This window comes from Hydra viridissima, unplaced genomic scaffold (genome assembly GCF_058129835.1).
Source record: "Hydra viridissima isolate aposymbiotic clone 2 unplaced genomic scaffold, HvirCarnegie_v1 scaffold_1, whole genome shotgun sequence".
Classification (NCBI taxonomy): Eukaryota; Metazoa; Cnidaria; class Hydrozoa; order Anthoathecata; family Hydridae; genus Hydra; species Hydra viridissima.
This window is the reverse complement of record NW_028324300.1, coordinates 26,322,027-26,342,685: the sequence shown is the minus strand read 5'-3', so window position 1 is coordinate 26,342,685 and position 20,659 is coordinate 26,322,027. Positions and strand designations below refer to the sequence as shown.

The 20,659-nt window shown below is 27.8% G+C and overlaps 3 protein-coding genes across 4 annotated transcripts in view; 1 reads left to right on the top strand and 2 right to left on the bottom strand.

The window, feature by feature from the left end:
• LOC149894153 (uncharacterized) overlaps window positions 1-1,285 on the top strand; it is a 9,851-nt gene extending 8,566 nt beyond the window's left edge. Inside the window, exon 2 of the mRNA XM_090097050.1 lies at window positions 1-1,285. This exon is cut by the window's left edge and continues 928 nt beyond it. Coding sequence (XP_089953176.1) covers window positions 1-1,285 — 1,285 coding nt within the window.
• Window positions 1,286-7,886: 6,601 nt separating this feature from the next.
• LOC149894152 (uncharacterized) lies at window positions 7,887-11,978 on the bottom strand. Of its 2 annotated transcripts, XM_090097333.1 has the most exons (9): window positions 11,237-11,978; window positions 11,065-11,146; window positions 10,582-10,703; window positions 10,120-10,204; window positions 9,809-9,958; window positions 9,295-9,573; window positions 8,703-8,813; window positions 8,210-8,354; window positions 7,887-8,085 (listed from the first exon to the last, which is right to left on the bottom strand). In XM_090097333.1, the coding sequence occupies exons 1-8, from the start codon at window positions 11,683-11,685 to the stop codon at window positions 8,331-8,333; spliced, it is 1,302 nt and encodes a 433-aa protein (XP_089953459.1). In that variant the 5' UTR covers window positions 11,686-11,978; the 3' UTR covers window positions 7,887-8,085; window positions 8,210-8,330. The 2 variants fall into 2 exon arrangements, with proteins under 2 accessions (XP_089953459.1, XP_089953452.1); XM_090097326.1 differs by having other exon boundaries at window positions 8,210-8,813.
• On the bottom strand, window positions 11,929-15,377 carry LOC149894151 (uncharacterized). The gene is made up of 3 exons (XM_090097142.1): window positions 14,996-15,377; window positions 12,461-14,247; window positions 11,929-12,380 (listed from the first exon to the last, which is right to left on the bottom strand). Exons 1-3 carry the CDS (start codon window positions 15,082-15,084, stop codon window positions 12,007-12,009), a joined length of 2,250 nt encoding a protein of 749 aa, XP_089953268.1. The 5' UTR covers window positions 15,085-15,377; the 3' UTR covers window positions 11,929-12,006.
• Between the last annotated feature and the right edge of the window lie 5,282 nt (window positions 15,378-20,659).

The window sequence follows — 20,659 nt, the reverse complement described above, 5'->3', positions numbered from 1 at the left end:
CAAACAATATGAGTTAGTTCAAACAATAGATGGAATGCTTGCCTATGTGCGTAATGAAAAGGATGAGGCAGAACATATAGATAAGAACTTACCATATATATTAGAAAATGTTTGTTATGTGCATGGCGATAAGCAGCTTGTTACCAGCTATAAAGAAGAGGTTAAAAAGTTTTTGACCAGCAAAAATGAAAGTGATGAGCAAGGAAGATTAAACTGCGAGATAAGGGCTATAAAGTTGTTAGATGAAGGAACAGTAGAATTAAGTTACCTTCAGCAAACACCAGGTATAAATTTTAAAGAAAATCATTTTGAAGGAGATTTACATAGGCTTGCACCTAAATTTGGTGTCGAAAGTGAAGGGAGGTTATTTGATGTTAAGCAGGAAATTTATCGTTTACCTGACCGCCTAATATACAATCTTGGCCTATATTACGGTATAGAAGGAGACAGTAACTGGGATATAGTGGATAAGTTAAACGGTGAAAAGGTTATTTCCCCAGAAGCAGCATTTAATTTAAAAAATGCAGTAACATTTGCTACAACCCTTAGATTAAAGACCTATTCTTTCCTTAAAGCCCAAACAGAGGATATGTCTATTTTTAGTAAATCTGCTGAAACCGAGTTTAAAGTTAAGGAGCAAGCCAAACAAATGTTTTTTTTATCAGAGGAAGATTTGGGCGAACAAGGTGGTCTTTTCCAGTATTTTTATACTGCTCTGCCATTACATGAAAGATTGGAGGCCTTCTGTGATCGATATAATTTACCGGCTAATGCAGATTGTCATGCTTTTTTCCTAAGTAGTGATTTTTACATAGATGATCATGCTAATAAAGGGCTCATCTATTATCGATTAGTGCAATATAAAAAAGCTATAACTAATATAGAGCAAGCATTAAATGACCCAAAATATTGCAATAACTTAAAATTAAAAAACATTTTAGGTAGGATATACCTGAGAGTTAATGACTATGAGAGAGCTATTGAACGATTTGATAATTGTTTAGATCAGTTAAAATTGATCTACAAAGAAGAACCTCATCCAGATGTGGCTAATTCTTTAAATTATCTAGGAATTGCTTACAGTGCTAAAGGACAATACGATCAGGCAATTAAATATCATGAGGATAGTCTAAGAATGATTAAACTGATCTACAGGGAAGAACCTCATCCAGATGTGGCTAGCACCTTAAATAATCTAGGTATTGCTTACAGTGCTAAAGGACAATATAATCAGGCAATTAGATATTTTGAGGATTGTCTAAATATGGTGAAACTGATTTACTAGGAAGAACCTCATCCAGATGTGGCTAGCACCTTATATAACCTAGGTATTACTTACAGTGCTAAAGGACAATAGTACCAAAATATCATAATATCATAGTACCAAATGATAAAGGAGTGTGGGGAATTGTCTAAAACTACTAGTGTAGAAAAACTAAATGATGAGATGGGTGTGTTACTTAAGGGCAATAAGGGAATTAAGGAGGAGTAATAACAGAAACACCTATAGAAAGCATAATTTTAAAAATGCAAGAAGAGACAAGAGAATACGTTAAAACTTTTTCTGCTAATAATGTAACTAAAGAACAAAGACAACTTAATCATTGCGTGTTTAAAAAAATTGAAAAATTAGTAACCCTAGAGTCCGAGCTAGAAGAACAGGAATTACATATATATTTCATGAGTGAAGGAGTGTCACCCAAGCACTTGCTGAATAGCGTATATTGTATGCATGCATTTGCTAGTTATGATCTTTATGACAGGCATAATGGGCAAAAAGCCCGTGAAATAAAACTCAGCTCTAAAAAGTTAGTAGAGCAATATGTGTTACATAGAATCAATGACAAATTTAAAGATAGTCAAAACTAATTTTGGAACCTTAAATAAGGATAAAATATATATAGAACTTGATAATTTTAAACTTTTACCAGAAATGTATACAAACATTATCTACCTATTAGGTAGGACTTATATATATCAAGGTGATAAAAATGATGGTGAGAAATATTTTGAATTATCAAAATGTTTAGGAGAAGAATTAGGACTTTTTGAAGGATATTTAAACGATAGAAGTGGACTTGGGGTAATAAAAATGTGCCAAGTGGAGGAATATATAAAAAAGAAAGAGTACCAACAAGCAGAAAGTGAATTAAATGAGGCTATAGAGTTATAAACAGTTATAAGTTAACAACACAACATATAAAAACGAATATAAGCCTATAGGAGAAGGAGAGTATAAGGAGGTTACCCCAACTAAGGATACTCATAATCAAGTAGAATGTAGTGAACGATTAGTTAAATGCTATGTGCAACTTATCATGCTACCAAATAACGAAGAAAAGCTTGCATCATATGTTAGTGAATTATTCAACCAGTTAATTAGCAGCGATGAATTTCCTGTTATATTAAAGCAGTTAAAGGATATTGCACCTAAAAAGATAGCCTCTATATGTAATAGCTTAGGACAAACGCTATTAAATTTATTTGACAAAAAAGGAGATTTTAAGGAAGCAATCATTAAAGAACTACAGTTGCCATTAATGAAAGAAGGTGATTTTACAGAAGAAACTGACTTATCATTCATTAAGCAAGTATTTACTTTGGCAGAAAGCAAAACTAGGGAGGGTGATTTTGCTAAAGCAGATACCCATAATGGCTTGAGTAAGGTATGTGAAAGACAGCTTAAACAAGAAGAAGTACAATTAGATCCTTTATTAAAGAAACAATTGGAAGATGAAAAATCAAAACATGATAAAATAATGGATGAAATAAATGAGGGATTAAATAGAGGAACCAAAAAAGATTTACTAGTGAGGCTAAACTAGATACCGAGATAGCAGCCAGTTCTTGCAGAGATAGAAACCGAAACTCCCAGTTCTTCTACTATTATGCCTATAACATTCCAAATTGTATCCCAACCTGCTAAACCACTATAGCTAGACCCTCAAGAGATATTGCCGGTATTTGTGAGCCAACCTCACAAATACCGGCAATATCTCTTGCGGGTCTAGAATTCCATATTTAAAGTTTGAGATTATTTTTCAATTTGTGATTTCAATGCATCAATTTCTTTTTTTTTGACTCAACAGGCTTTTGTTTGTTGCTGTATATAGTGCTTTACACTGCATCGCTTGTCTTACAAATTCTAATTACTCTCAATTGCTGGTTTTTACAGCTAATTTAAGTTTTTTTATTTTCACTTTCAAGATCATTCAACTGGCTACAGTAGTCTTCAGAAACTTTTTTAAAATTGTCGATTTCTTTAACTTTGCGCTTTAGAGTTTTTTTTTGATTATGAGATCTTTCATAAGATTTTTTTCTTTTTCAGATGGTGTTGATTGTAAAAATGGCTGAACATTTGTTTCAGATAATGGTGATATAAAATTTAAAAGCAAAAATTCTTCTTTCTTTTTCTTAGTGAGCAACCTAACTTTTTGAATCACTCTTTTTATTTTCAAAAACAAAGTAAGGTCATTTTTAGCAATTTGGAAACTGGAAAAAAAGTGTTGTCTAAAAACTGTGCAAACATCGGCTAAGCTTTTGTTTTCTAAATTTTGATACCAGAAATACAGATCTCTATTTTGTATTTCAAACAACTAGATATAAAAAAGTAATTATAAATCAAAGTCACATTAATAAGCGCTTTCTAAATACCCGTGTAGATAACTAGCTATAGGGTAAAGTAGGGTAATTTCGGCAGGGAGATTTTTTCGGCACCCCTTCAGATGACACCTAAAAATATTTTTTTATTAGAATATTAAAATTATAATTGGGTATTGTAGCAAGATAAACAATTTTCCTAAAAAACATTGGTTTAAACTTTTATTTTTACATTACAGGTACGTTAATTTATGATTATTAGCTTTTTCTTAACATTTTTACCTTTTTGAAATTGTAGGATGTTTTTTTCTTGGAAATTTTTACCAAAAGTTGCTATTTATAATCGATTCAAAACGTGTAAAATATGGTAATTGGTGAAATGAATCATTAAAACTAGCAGTAAATGCAGTTTTAGTTGATGGTTGCTCAAAATATTCTGCTGCTAAACAATATAAAATACCAAGGCAAACACTACATGACTATTCCTTAACAGGCAGCCACGTAAAAAGTGCATTAAAAAATATATATCTACTCATCAAAAGACGTGTTTGAATTACCTTGATGCTAAAGGTGCGATTAATAAACAACTTTTTGGAATGTGTCAATATAGTTATGGTGATCCTGTTGATCCGTATTTAAAGGATAATTGGGATAAATGCTGTAGATGGTGGCATGAAACATGTGCTGCTATATGTGGTGTTTATGCTAAAAAAAGTATTTACTTGTGATGACTATGAAACACTGATTCTTTAAAAAAAAGTTATGTCATATATTGATAAACTGTTTTTTAACTTTCTTAAATGAATTTCTTTTTAAAAAGTTTTCTTTGAGTTTTGTATTTTATTTTTTTATGTTTAACTATTGAAGTTATGTAAAATATTATTTTATAAACTACTTATGAGCTTATAAACATAAATTCTTATTTAAACAGAAATTAGAAATATACATCGAAATCATAGAAATTAGTAATCATTTTATTTACAATCTTACTTTAGAAGCACATTTTTCTAATAAGGTTTCTGTTTTGGGTGATATATTCATACTTTACTAAAATAGGTGGTTCAAAAATTATTAATCTTTGCAATTGTAAGGCCCTTATTTAAATGCCAATTAGGGTAACGAATTCCATTTAAGAGAAAATTACTTTATACAATGCAGATTTAAAGCTGTTTATATCATTTTAATTATATTAATGCGTTTTCAATGAACGTCTTAATTTTCAAAAGTATGCTGAATTTACCCTATCATTGTGCCGAAAATACCATACTAGGTCGCTAATTTCGTCATTTTCTAGTATTTTGTAAAACAAATTTTACATAAAACTTTGTAAGTTTGAAAAATTTTTTAAAGTATTATTTAATAGATAAATCTGCAGGACATCGATATGCATGATTTTTTAACGTTATTAAAGCACCTATAGTCTATAAACAACAAAATAGCTTAATACGCAGAAATTACCCTACTTTACCCTATAGGTTGAACAGAATACCATAATGGCGTCTAGGAAAAAATCGAAAAAATGACGGAAAGTGTATTTTTTAAATTTATAAGTCCAGATATAAAAGCAAATGGTTATAAAAACAAATATCAAATACTATAATTTAATAAGCCTAATATTCTTTTTTGAAGTGCTAGAATGCCAAAAAAACAATATTAATCCGCAAATTTACTTATCAAAATGTGTAAATTAACGTAACTATGAAGAAAACGACTTGAAAATTTTTTTGGCTTCTTTTTTAAGGAACTTTAAAGAATAACCTTCTCAAAACATTTTTGTTTAACATTTGCCAATGGTATACAACGGGCAATTTGGTTTGAAATTAGATAGCTCTAAAATATTTCTTGAAAAAGTTGCCGAAAAAATCGCGTTTATTTATATGATGAACTTCTCAACGCCGTTAATCGATGGCTCCGCGCAAAATCGGACTATCTGCAATCTCCGCCAAAAACAAAATTGGACTATCTGCATTTTCCGCTACTCAGGTGATTTAAGGCCAGTCCAAATTTTTATGGTAGTTCGTCCTACCTTCTACAACTCCTTTTTAAAAAAAACTGTTTTTGAAAATTTGTTGTCTAAGCTGAATAATACTTAGCAAAAGTTGGGCTAAGTTGAAAAAAATATTATTGACAAAAATATGGTGGATGACGCATATTGTCCTTAAACTTAAAGACGAATGTTTCAAAAAATAAGGGTTTAAATTGTTAAGCTTAACTTTTCTAGTTATCTATAAGCTAAAAGGCATCGATATTGAATCATATTGTTTTTTCATACTTTGATTCAGAAGGTAGGGTAGAAAATCCGACATTTAATAATTTCTTTCAACGACGTACAATGAAGTGTCGAGAGCTCGGTAATACTTAGCGATTTTGTTTTGAAAGGCTTTTTGATTACCGCATAAACAGAATGGTTTCTGTCGGTAGAAGTTATTCGTAATAAACAAAACAGAGCGTGTGGTCACCATATATACATATAAATATACATATTTATATGTATATATAGTGTTAATACAATTTATTATTTTTAATTGGTATTTAAAATTAAATAAATTTGGTTAATAAGTTTGCTCATTTGTTTTTATAATTTTTTAAAAGGTACTTATTTTTATGTCTGCATTTAGAAATAAGTTCAATTTTTTTTTATTTAGTAAATTTTCTTGATCTAAATAAGTAATAATTTCAAACTTTTTTGTTAACAAAACATACATTTTTGAGATATGTTATTGTAGGTAGGCGCAGTTTTTAGAATAGACCAGTTTAATTTAACTTAATATTTTTTCCTTTTAGTTGCCAAATATATTTTGACAGCATAGTCTCTTTTGAGTACTTTTCATGATTTTTTTTTTTATTTTTTAATGTACTTGATGGAACTTCCTGGTCAGAGAAATCAATTACTATTTTACAATGCTTACTATATAACTAAAAAAAAATTATTTACAAGTATATTTTATAATTATATAGAAATGTGATTTATTTTACTATAGGAGGATGGATCCTGCTTAAATACAACACATTGAAATTTGACTGATAGCATGTTTAGTTTGTATAGTAAAGATAGATAAAACTGGAGAAAATAAAGAAAAAGAAAATGTTTATTTAACAAGAATGAAAATTTTGCGAGAAAGAAAAAGATCTAGGTTGAAAATAAATAAATTAATAAAATCAGCAGTAGTCTTTAGTAGACTGTTGACAAAATGAATTTAACCAACTTGTTTGGAAGAAATAGAAATCGATTTATTAAATTCTTCTGTAGTAAAATTATTATTATTTGAAATACATTATAAATCAATGACAACAAATGCATGGTCATTAGTTGAATTAACAAATAATTTACATAAATTTATTAAAAGCAGCTAAATAAGTTTAAAGATTATGGCAATTGTGGAATGTTTATATACATCAAAATGAATTGGAAAAACCTTTGAGATTGGTTTTAAAAACATCTATTGGAGTAATAGTTTATATTCTAGTAATAAAGTTTTGTTAAATAGGATATGATTTGTATTGATTATCATTATTTAATTTATCATAATTTTTTATTTATTTTGTTTTAACAAAAATCATCCAGTCAATTGATTTGTTAATTTTTTGTTTGTTTAGATATTATCTAGATTATCTAGATATTGTTTAGATATTATATATATATATATATATATATATATATATATATATATATATATATATATATATATATACACACACACACACACATACATATATACTTGCTGCCAGTTTCTCTTTTTTCAGAATCGTCAAGAACTCTTTCTATTTTCTTGTTCTGTTTTGAACATTGAGCACTTTCTATTTTCTATGTTCTGTTTTGAACATTGAGCACTAATTTAGTAAAATACACTGTTACGGAAAAAGGTGTTCATGTAAAAGAAAAAAGGTGCTGATGCGTGATACTATATGAACACCTATTAGGTGTTGCCGTTAAAAGGTGTTGATGTAAAAAAAGGTGTTCTTGTTACATTAACACCTAATAGGCGTTGCTGTTAAAAGGTGTCGATGCAAATAAAGGTGCTCATGTTTAATAGGTGTTCATGCAATTACAACGCGTTTATGACGCACATATTTAATTATTTAAAAGTAAACACGATCTTCTTAACCTTTCTGTTTACTCATAATTAGCATGTTTTAACAAAAAATTTTGCAATTTAGTTTTATGAAAAAAAAGTTCCATGAGCGCTAATAATATATGTTTTATAAAACAACCTATCATTTTATATTATATACACATTAAGACTTTAAATATGCAAGCATATTTTATAACAAATAAAAATTATCAGTAAAAAACAAATTCATATATTTGAAATAAAATTTTAATACAAGTTTTTTAAGTTGTTTTTTAAGTTGTTTTTTTTAACTTTGAAAATATACTCGACTTCACCAGTTTTTGCAACTAAACGGTTGTCATGCTGACTAACAGAACTTGCATTAAAATGGTATAACAGATATCTGCTCTCCAGACATTTGATGAATGATTATCTAAAAACGAGCAAAAATTTTTATAATTTATCATTGAAAAAATATAATAATAATAATTACTAAGACATTCCTACTGTATTTCATTTTTAGTTCATTTCATAAAAGAAAAACTACGTAATGTTACCTTTTCATTAACTTTACTTTTTCCATCTGCAGATGATGAGAAAGAATTCTCAATAGAGAGTTCTTTCTCTTAAATATTTTCAGTCGGAAGTTCAATCTTTTGTTCAACCCATTGTTGTTTTCTATTTATTGTACCCCTGAATAAGCTAAACAAAAATCGTTTGAGAACAAATAAGATCTCCATAAAACAATTAATATACAAAATAAAAAAATCACACAAATACATTTATATACAATGTATAATAATATCTAACACTGCATTTATCAAATAGGTTCCTGAAAGGTTTTTGAAAACTTTTTCATATCATTTCAAATCAAAGATCCTTTAAATAGGCAAAAGTTTATACAAACAAACTTTAATTTTTTATAATTTCTTTAATAGTTTTATTTTTCCTTAACTATATGGTGCCTTACAATCAGTTGTTTTTATTTGTATGATTTATTAACTGATTTTAAGGCTCTTGTTTTTTGCAATGTATTAAATTAAACGCTACACTCAAAGAAGTGCCGACAAGAAGAACTTCAATTAAGTTTGCACAGGGAATAGAAAACTTTTCAACTGTAACTGCAAAATCTCCATTTTCATAGTGAAGACGAATCATATTCTATAAATAAATAAATCAAATAGATCAAAATAAGTTATTTTTGATGTTAATCAAAAAAAAAAAAAGAAGGCAGAACAATTTTAACTAAGTATAGTTTCATAAAAGATATATGCATTTAAAAACAACTTATATTTTATATTAACTTGTTTATTAATTACGCAAATCATACACTAAAAACAATAAATAATACAATAAATTATGCAATAATAATTATGCAATAAAACAGTTATAGGATGGAGTTTCAAGGCATAACAATAACTTTAAACTAAATAATCATTATTATTAATTTTACATTAAATGATTTAAGAAATTTTGAAAAAATTAAAATTGCTGTTGTGGTAGATTCATCATCATGTAGTACATTAAAGCTTGTGTTTTGGAGTTAGAGTTGAGAGAGGGTTGTAACAATAACTAAAAAATGTAGCTCCATAGGCCTTGTAAAGGGAATTCAAAAAAACTTTAACTTTAAAGTTAAACTTACCTTATCAGTAAATTCTACAAGTTTTTGACGACATCTAGCCACAATAAATTGAAATCCAATTGTATGTGAATCGGAAGAAGACATTATAGGATTTACCATCTTTACCAGATTAAGAACAGATGAATATCTCTTTAAAAATGGGGCCCATTTCATACAAATATTTCTTAGCGAATCTTTCATCAAAACTTGAACCTCTTCAAAGTCTAGTCCATTATCCTTGTACGGTGAGCTCTCATTTAACTGATACACTTGGAGCATTCTCTTGCTTTCATGATATACCTAAAAAAATATAATTTTTCACAGTTACCACTAATAAAATGAGGATACCAATAAGGATTTTAAGGAGATTTAAGGTGAAATTTCCCCAATTTTTAAGAAGATTTAACCCTGAACAGGAAAATTTTCATTAATAAATAAGGACAACTAAGGAGAAAATCATTACTTTTTACACATTATCTTTGTTTTCAAATAGATAGAAAAACGTCAAAAACAAATTAGGTAAAGAAATTCTTACATTTTCAGCTGATAAAAAGTAGGACTTAAATAATTCTAACTCTTTCAAAAATCCAACAGTTTCTCGTGCATTATTACGTTGCATGAAAGTTGTTTCCATTACAACCTCTTGTTCAAGTGAGGTTTGAACATTGTTTGAAATTGTAACAAGCTAAAGTGTTTTATTAAAATATGTAATAAACATTTATACAATCAAAAATATGTTAATTTATAAAACAGATATAAAGCTAATATGTGGTACCCAATTTTTTGTGACAATCTAGGAATTGCAATTTAAAAAGATTGGGAGCAAATAGATAATTGTAAACTTACATATGCCTCATTTACAACGTCTGATACTTCATTAACATTGCTTATAAGTCTTAATGGTTCATTGATATCACTGTCACTTACTGTTCTAAAATAGATTAGGACACAATAGAAATATATAATATGATCATAAAATTAAAAAAAACTATTAAATTGAACAAGCATTGATCATCCATATCACATTTTAAAAATCCGGAAAACTGATTGCGTAAAATATCTGGAAAAATCCGGAATATATTTTCCATTATTTTCTTCTTAATCTTGCTTTGAAAGTAAACAAAGAAAATCAGGAGAAATTAATGAAAACTGACAAACTTTTCATCTTTTTATAGATATTTTGTTTAATTAGGTTTTAATTTTTTAAAGATTTTTAAGGAGGAGTGGAAACACTGCAATAAAAATATATCAATTACATAAAAATATATCAAATACATAATAATCAAGTATATTTATATAAAAAAAAACCTCTTCATTGCCTTTGACACAGTAGCTTTTGCATATTTCTTTCGCTTTTCAATGACAGAAGCACAATTCATTTTTCTTCTATAATTTTTGAACCTGTCAATAATTCTTTGGTGGAAGCATTTCTAGTAGTAAAAAAAATAAATTAACGTTTTTCTTTTCTAGTCAATTTAATCGTGTATTGTTTTGTGTAGTTTCCATTATTACTTAAAACGATATTAAAATATAAAAAACTTAATAATTTATAATTCAATTTATAATTTATAATTTTATTAAAATTTTATTCATAATATATTAAAAATCACATGTTAAGTTTTTTAGATTTACTCAATTTATTTAAAAATCATAACACGACTGTAATAAAAATTTTTTATAATAGTTATAATAAAACTTTACATTTTTTCAGCAAGGATAAAATATTTTTAAACAACAAAATATTATAATTTAATTTATTTAATTCAACCACTACACCACAGATTAACTCACTGAATATTGAACAGCTTTGAACTCTGGATACTTTTCTTGAATAACCATCACCAGCTCATTTAACTGAATTCCATTTATATATCTATGATATTAAAAATAACTAATTTAGTTTAAGAACTTAGAGTTAAAATATTTAGATAAAAAAATCTATATAATAGAACTAAAAACACACGGATTTTGTTGATCAACATATTCCAATACTTTATGAAAAATGATCCCAACCCAGTGGTTCATAAATTGACCATCTGCTACTATTGATTTGGCATCAAGTATCCCACATGTAAGTCTTGCTTCCACAATTGCATCTGTTGGGATTTCAAATTTCAAACCTGGCCATTGTTTTAAAGAAATACTTTCATTTCCCACAACTTCTTCTGATGATTTATTTAATGCTAAACTTGACACTTGACGTTCCAAAAAAACTAGTTTCAAATTATTATTTTTAACTAAAAAATCGAGGGTTTCTCCATCATCTATTTCTGCACCAGAACCATCATACAATTGTAGCAAATTACTGGACGAACATGGGAACTTATTGCCACATTTTGACAGCAAATCAGAATATGATGTGTATAGAATAACTTTAATTGTGTCACCTTTTTGTACATTAATTGATTGCATCTGCAAATATCAATGATAATATATAACACAAAAAGTAAATTATTTTTTTATTAGTATATAATTAACTAATTAGTATTAAATTAGTATAAAATTAATACTATCATTAATATTAATTATCATTAATATAAGATATAAACATCCTGACCTACCTGCTGGCTTTATAAGAGGGTAATAGGGAGGATGCAGAAGTTTGCCAGGGCCCTGGGTTTTTTCAAGGGCCCAAAGAAAAAAAGTGACAATACATAGTTACTAGTTTTGTTTAATTTTGAATTAAATAAATTATAAACATAAAAGGCAGAAATAACAACTCATGAAAAATATTCATATGATAAATAATCGGACAATAAACTCTTTTTCTTTTATTTCAACAGATTTAGATGCACTTGATTTAAGAGAAAAAATGTCATGTAAAGAAAATGAGTTTTTATGATGCTCTACAACATATGAGTTAACCAAAGGAAAAAATGATATTGCTATTTCTTGGCACATTGCATACCAAACATTGTTAATAGACATCAAATAATTTATTTTAACAGCTTTTTCTTCGCTTAGAATCAAATAAGAAGATACTGTCAACTGTTTTCCCTGGACTGTTAATTTTTCTGTATGAAAAATTGTGTTCAAATATGGTTTAAACGGTTCAAGAAGTACTTCTTGAGCATGACGAAGAGATATCTTTGCATATGAGATAGATCCTGAAAAATAAAATATTTGTATTATATTGCATGAAAATAAACAAATATGTGATTCATCAATTATTATGATAGCAGCTTACCTGGAACAATATCATCAGTCCTTTCAAGAAGACGTCTACAAGTTTCATGCATTTGAAATCTTTTTGAAAATGAATATATAGGGTTTTTGAATTGATGACAAACTCTAGCTAGCTTTTTAAAAATCTGATGCCGTTGTTCAAAACGCATGCACCAGAAAGTTTTCATTGTTCCCATGTAGCTTGAAAGGTCAGGATAGTGAGTGATGAAATGAAGCTTTGCTGCTACTCTTGTGCCATTATATAATGTTTTGATATAGTTAATAAGTTGTGGAATAAGAAAATACAACGATTCAATATGTTCATTACAATGGCTATTTAAAATCAATAAAATTTCACAATGGATAATCATCATATCCCAATAAGGTGCATCTTCATCATTGAAATTATCAAAAAGAAACAATGGCAAACACAATGAAATGGTTAGCATTTCACTAGCAGTAAGTGCCAGCTTTGATGTCATATAAGTTGACGTCAATATTAAATTCACTGGCAATTTTACATCTCTTAGCAATAAATTCATACCAATCAATGTTAGTTTTCGCTTGGCCATGTAGTGATTCAAAAATGTTGAAATTACAACATGGCTTATTCCTTCCAAAAAATCATGCATGAAATCACTTGGGAAAAATGCAGGTAAAAATACATACGGTAAGTGTAAAAACGGAGATAACTCCAAACATCCATGTTGTTGTTTAGTACTATCAACAATATAAGATTCATGAGTTCTTTGAAATACATTTGTGTTTTCCTGTCTAACACAGAAGTAACAATGTCTACATATGTATCCACTATGAAAATGTGATTGCAAACCAAGAAGCGGATGAGCTGTTAAATTGTCAGCAGCCATAAAACATGCAATAACATGATATTCTTCATCATTTACAAAAAATGCATTAAATAATAAGTTGAACAAGTCATCAATAATTAGCTTAAAAAACTCATTGAGTGTAATTTTTTTAACCACTTTAAAATTGCACAATGAAGCTAAATGATAGTTGCTCATTTTAGATCCATTATTGTTTTGGTTTAAAATAGAAAAATAAATGACTGATATTTTATGTATACCCCTGCTGGTACCTATTGGGTTACATACCTCTAACTCATCAGAATACAAACCAATGTATACTGTTTTGGCTGGATCTGAAAATGGCAGGATAGAACTTTGAAAGTAGTTTGATTTTGAAAAAGATAAAGAGTCCGGGTGCAAAATTATTTGACCCTTAAGAATACTTTTTAGGTTTTCTCCTAGAGGCACATGATAAAAAAAATCCTCACCAACAGTAACTTTCACTGCTTTTACATGACCCAATTTACCTAAATAACTATCAAACTTATCTGGACTCATACAGTGTGATAAACACAAATCAATACTGTTGTCTCTTTGAAGTTTATACAAGAAAGATTGGGCATATGGGTTGTGAATTGATATGCCAGCCTGTTGCAAAAAACTTTTAAATGAGCTACATACGTCACCCAATATAGCTTTAACTGAATCACCGTGTAGTAAAAGTAACTTTTTTGATGTATTTTCAGAAACCAAATGATAATTCATAGTTATCATAAAAAACTTTTTTATTTCATCAAACATGTCAAATATATCAGTGGACTGGTCTGCATTTTTGTCACATAACTTTGTATCAATACAAACTGGCAAATCCAATTGAATAGGTGATTCAATCTGATTCTGTAAAATATTATTTTGTCGTTCATCTTGATGCCTTCTATAAACATGATTTTTAGCAACTACATAGTTTTTAAATTCAGCAGAACAAAAATGGCACGGTATTCTAAAAAATATTACAAAAATTAAAATGTTATAATTAATGTTTGACAGTTGAATGTATAAAAGTTTGTAACTTACATACATACATATATATATATATATATATATATATATATATATATATATATATATATATATATATATATATATATATATATATATATATATATCAGGCGCGGATCCAAGAATTTGTAACTGTGTGGCCAAATTTTATTTTCACGGTTGAAGATACGATAAAAAATCGATATTTTAATATTTTTTTCACGGCATTTATTGATTGAATAAAACGTCGGTAACGTATAAGAAGAACCGTTGTGGCTATGGCAGGAATCTCTATAGCCAAAATCCGTAAATTACGGCAAACAAATTTAAATTTTTAGGAATATTTCTTAAGCGAAAAAACCCAAAACTAACATGGCTGCCGTTAAATTTAAACTCTGTGGCCATTGCCACAATGGCCACCCCTTAGATCCGCGCCTGTATATATATATATATATATATATATATATATATATATATATATATATATATATATATATACATATATACATATATATATATACATATATATATATATATATATATATATATATATATATATACATATATACATATATAATACATATATATATATATATATATATATATATATATATATATATATAACTTTCAATTAGATAATAACTTTTTAATTTTTACGTGTATGTGCATGTGTGTATATATTTTATGTAAATGATGAAAAGTTAAAGTACTTTTGTCCATAATGGATTCGATGGTAGTGAGATAGCAAATTGCCAACGGATTTGCATCTAAATGAACACTTGACACAAGGAAAAGCCATTGCAAATATTTTTCGCGACAAATGACAAAAATTTTATTCCAAAATAAGCTTTTTCTTCGTTCGCCCTAGGAATTTATTTTTAAAGCTTTATGTTTAAAAAGGTGTCGACGTCGACACCTTTTTACGTGAACACCTTTTTTTTTAACGCTAACACCTACTTTCTAAACAGTTTGTATTTTTTTGTCTTCAACACCTATTACGTTAACATAAACACCAATATAGGTGTTCGTGTTCGTATTATCAACACCTTTTTACGCTAACACCTTTTTTTTCAGACACGGACACCTTTTTCCGTAACAGTGTACACTAACACAATTTACATTGTGTTAGTGTATTTTACCAATTTAAAAAATCTATTGCAAATAATAAGTATTCAAGATTTGAATGATAAATAATGTGGTTTGTTATAAATCATTATATTATATACTAATTCATAACATGTTATGAACTCATGATATATACTCAAAAAATTAGAAAACTTTCTTGTCGGACTTTTTTAGTTACCGCTTTATTATAAACGTTTAGAAAAATCCCGCGGGATCTAAACGGCACAATTTTACGTCACCCTCAGATAAACGAAACAAACCCGAAATTTACGGAGACTGGCCTTAAACTACATGAGTAGCTTTATTTTTGAACTATCTGCATTCTCCGGGCGTTCAAAGTTTTTATTGCATGAAATTATGCGCCTAGTCTAAATGTGATTTCACGACAAATGGCAGATCTGATGATAAAAGTTGTTAATTAGAAGACAGTAATTGCATTATTTTCCATCTATTCCTGAGATATAAATCTGTTTAAGTTTAAACACAAAGTTTCACTTGCCACATTTGATTTTGTTTAGAAGTAATTATTTTAAATAGTTATATGACATGGTATGTTAATGCAAATGAGAAATTTACAATATTTTTAGAACATCATTTTAGCAGCTAAAATAAGAACAGTCTGCATCTACTTTAATCTCAAGTCTGAACTTAGTAAGCGTATACACATCGTGAATTGATCAAAGTGTAGCTGATCGCAAAACCAATTTTATGTATTCAAATTTAATTTGAAATTAAAATGCTGCTGGATTAAGAAAACGTTTTACAGTTTTACGAGGCTTATTCGAAAAATTGTTTAGTGTTTTTCAAGTTTGTCTATTTTCAACAGAAAAAAAAAAAGTAGTGTTACTGTGTTATCTATATTATATAGGTATACTATATAGCATATAGAAGTCAGTCATGTTTTGGTTATATGTGAAAATAACAAGTTGGTTTGTTTAGCTTCAAAAATTAATTAATTCAAGTGTATTATTGCTATCGTCAAATAAAATATGTTAGATCTTAAAAATATGTTAGGACTACAAAGTTATAGATGTTTTTAGATAAGTTAAATTATAATTTCTAAAGTTAAAAGTTACCTAAATGTGACTATAATTTAAATTCAAGTAATTAATATTGTCTATTACAAATGCGATGATTTATTATATTGGATATACTGTAAAAGTAATAAAAGCCTGATATTCAGATCAATGTGCAAGTTAAGAATATGTTTATTTAAAACAGCAGTTTTTTGTTATTTTGTAATTATTCTTTTATAGAAAAAATACAGCTATTTTTGATTGTATCATAGTTATTACTATCATAGTAAAAAAGTTACAATCCTTTTTTTTATATATCATTACATCCCAAAGTCTTGGATATGTAAAAATTATCAAATATAATTGGACCAAAACTGTTTGATCATCACTGCAGTTGAGGTGATATCTGATTAAACCAATGTTTAATGGTTTAGAGCTCAAATCCAACTGAACCTTAGGTCCAGTTTGATTTTGATCCTAATTATTGATAAAACAAATTTAAGAAAAGTTGGAAACCATAATGTTTAATACTCATGCATGAGTTTTTAACTAGTTTGTGCTCAGTTAAGTAGCATCTCCAAAAAAGAATGGTTTTAAGTAGACAACAAAGAAAACTCCACATAGTTTAATTGCTTAATGAACAAAAAATAGGTTAATAACAATAATTTTGTTAGTTAAGATCTAGGTTACAATATATTTATATTTATATATATATATATATATATATATATTTTATATTTTATATCATCATATGCATGTGTGTATATATACGTGTATATATATATATATATATATATATATATATATATATATATATATATATATATATATATATATATTTTCCCTGATATTTACCTATTTATCATTTTGAAAAATGCTCTTCAACTGCAAAAATATAAACAATAATACAACCCACATTAAATATATCAAGCGAAGTTCATAAAACTATCTGCCAAATAAACTTTTAGATTACTTGTACTATATACAACTTATTTAAGTTATTTAAGTTTGATAAAGAGTCATCTTTTCTGATTTTTCTAAAATTTAACCTAATTTCCCTGAAATCCCCTGATTTTTTTGAAGATATCCGAATTCCCTGACATTTCCCTGATTTGGCAGATATCCTGTATATATTTATATCCAGATCTTGCGTATAAAAACCACTTAGCAACAATGCAACGTAACATAAGAATTAAATTTGATCTAAAGTTATTAGTCACAACAACAAGGCTAAATAAAATTGACAAAGTATGTATTATGAATTTAGCAATTAGTATGTAACATAACAATTTTTTATTACATATGCTATGTTATTATTAACAACAACATAAGTTAATTTTAACATATTTATCCTAACTAAAATTACTTGATTACTCACAAACTTAATCAAGTTATGATCAAGGTTTTGTGTTTAAATAATCGCTATTAATAAATGTTTAAATAATCGCTATTATTTAAAAAATTGTAGAACTTTATAAAAAACTTTTATAAAGTTCTACAACTTTTTAAATAATAAATTTTTCAGTTTTTTAAATAAAAGAATTTTTTCGGGTGCATAAATTTTTGGTGGTGTTTCTTTAAATAACAAATATTTAAAGAAACACCACCAAAAATTTATTCATCCGAAAAACGCAGATAGTCCAAAAATGTATCTGGCAAAAATGCAGATAGTCCAATTTTGTTTTACGCGGAGATTGCAGATATGCCAATTTTGTTTTAAACGGAGAAAGCAGATAAACCAAATTTGTTTTCCGCGGAGATTGCAGATAGTCCGATTTTGCGCGGAGCCATCGATAAGTTTTTATTAAAATGTTTTCAAAAAGTAGCGGCAAATGGATAACAAAACTTACGGTTACATATCGTTGCAGTTGATACGAAAATAAATCTTAATGGATTTACTTTTGTAATCACTACAATAAAATTTAACTCTGACAAACACTTTTGTCTGAGTCAAACCTTTATTTCATTTATATACTTATGTAAAAGTGAATATGATCGAAATAAATCGGCCTTAAAGCTCAGAAAGGATCGAAATAATATCATCATATGAGTTACAGATCATCTCCTAATAAAGCTAGTTAAGTGAGAACCTGTTAAGGTGAGTGTTCCATCATTATCCGCAAATTTATTAAATGTAAACAGGCGGAAGCACGAGTTGGAATAAGTGGGTATAAGTATGTGGAACACTTTTAAAAAAACGGGCCTAATTAGGGACTTTCATTAGGGGTGATTTCGAAGTATGAGATTTCGGTAAAATCTTCATAGGGGATAAATGAATCCATAATTATAACATAAAAAAATTTAATATCTGTTTTTTGAAAATAAAATACAATGGATGATACTTTACTTTAAAAAAAATGTATAAAACGGCTTACAGACCATGGCTTATCAAGTGGCACTTTAGATGAGTTACATATCAGAATCAATAAATTTAAACTGTATCCATCCCTAACTGAAAAACTAAAAAGAAATACAGAAAGAATTTTAGTATTTAAATCTTTCTTGGACCCTACAAATATCCCGCCTTTAACTGCTCCTTGGACTAGTAACGGTTGATTGTATCCTTACATAACTTTCTCTATGTTTAAAAAGTATGCTTCAAATAAAAGAGAAGGCAACAAAAAGGATATATTTTAACAAGCAGAAAAAATGTGACTGTTAAAGCTTTAACAGATTTTAGTTTACCTGATGCGTTGTTTGTTAGAGGACTTATAAAAAAGTTTTACGAAGAACAAATTCGTCTTGCTTTAATTTTATTTAAAAACAACTTTCCACAAAAAGCTGATTGTGAATGTCCTGTTGGTTTCACTGGGCTATGTTGCCATGTTCTTACATTGTTATCATTTTTAAAGCACTTTTATGAAACAAAAAAAAAATTATTATCCCTTACTTGTACCGAATATATGGTAAAAAAAAGTTTGAATCCTATTGGAAAAATGTGAAAGAAGGACTTAATGAAAGTGATTTATTTAATAACTGCTTTTTAAGGTATTTAAATGATGGTTTATTATCTGTTACAATATTATGATACGATAATTTTGTTGATAATGAAAATATTTTTTTGTTACTTTCGACTTCTCTTAGTAATTTATTCTTTGATTTTTGGAGGAATTTTACTTTTATTTGTAAGGTTTTATTTTCATTTTCTAGTCTCTTGATTTTTTTATTAGCTTCTTCAATTTGTTCTTTTAATGATTTGTTTTTTAGTGAATTAGATAACATAGAATTTAACTACGATTTTGAAAGACGACGCTTAAGTTTAGGAACATATTTTGAAATTACTTATTAGTAGGAGATTATTCTATTAGTAGGAGATGCACAATAATGGTAGGAGTTTTTTGATGAATTAGGTTGTTAACAATATCTAATTTTTTTTTATACGAATTCAATTTTTGTTTATCAAAAGGTGTTGGTTCTTTAAGTCGTTTAAATCGAATAAAACATTTATTATATTTATTTTCATAAATAATATACTGAGACGGTAAGACAACAACATCGGGTAACGAGTTGAAGTGTTCCCTTTTACCTGAACTCCAGTATTCACAACAAATGTGTCCGTTCTTCCAATTCATGCCTTTAGTTTTTAAGATCTTTTGATATTATGTTTGAAGATTTTCATTTTTTGGTAGGGAAAAATACTTTATTTTAATTCCATCTTCTGTTTTTGTGTTAACGTTATTGTAACTTAAAGATGAAGAACAAAACCATTTCATGGTGTTAATTCGTTTTTAATACTATTTATTTTAATAAGAACTATCTAATATTAGACTTGCAAAGTCATTTACAAAAATCAAAACAACAAAAAACGCTTTAAAAACAACCTTAAACAAAGTCGCCATTTTGTTCATTTATCCCCTATGGGAAAGTCATACACTGAAACCGCGCTCTATTAAAGTCCGTAATTAATTACAGACGCAATACTGGACAGGAACAAAGGCAAATTAGAATAAGTGCGAGTTGCTATAAGCGCGTTTTGCGCATTGGTTCAAATTTATCATATGCATAGTTATCAGATAGCGTGGAAGTCTGTCACCTCCATATACAACTAAAAAAAGGTTTGTTCACATTCAACATGAATCTACAAAATAACTAAAATAATATCTTTTTCTGCATGTGTTAAGGTTTTCAGCCAAAAACTGTTTGCAGATATAAAAAGTGAACATAACAGGTTTTTTAAGTACCAGATGACGTATCTGATGACGAAACATTTGTTTTACTTTCATCATTGTTTCT

What these genes read in the sequence shown, in the direction of transcription:
- LOC149894152 (XM_090097326.1), bottom strand. Translation starts at nt 11,685, where the DNA reads ATGCAATCAATTAATGTACAAAAAGGTGACACAATTAAAGTTATTCTA. An exon ending in ACGTTGTAAATGAGGCATAT is followed by an intron (nt 9,959 to 10,119) that starts GTAAGTTTACAA and finishes AAAACACTTTAG; the next exon opens with CTTGTTACAATTTCAAACAA. An exon ending in ACTTTTTATCAGCTGAAAAT is followed by an intron (nt 9,574 to 9,808) that starts GTAAGAATTTCT and finishes ATATTTTTTTAG; the next exon opens with GTATATCATGAAAGCAAGAG.
- LOC149894151 (XM_090097142.1), bottom strand. Translation starts at nt 15,084, where the DNA reads ATGGCTTTTCCTTGTGTCAAGTGTTCATTTAGATGCAAATCCGTTGGC. An exon ending in CGAATCCATTATGGACAAAA is followed by an intron (nt 14,248 to 14,995) that starts GTACTTTAACTT and finishes AATATTTTTTAG; the next exon opens with AATACCGTGCCATTTTTGTT. An exon ending in GACTGATGATATTGTTCCAG is followed by an intron (nt 12,381 to 12,460) that starts GTAAGCTGCTAT and finishes TTTATTTTTCAG; the next exon opens with GATCTATCTCATATGCAAAG.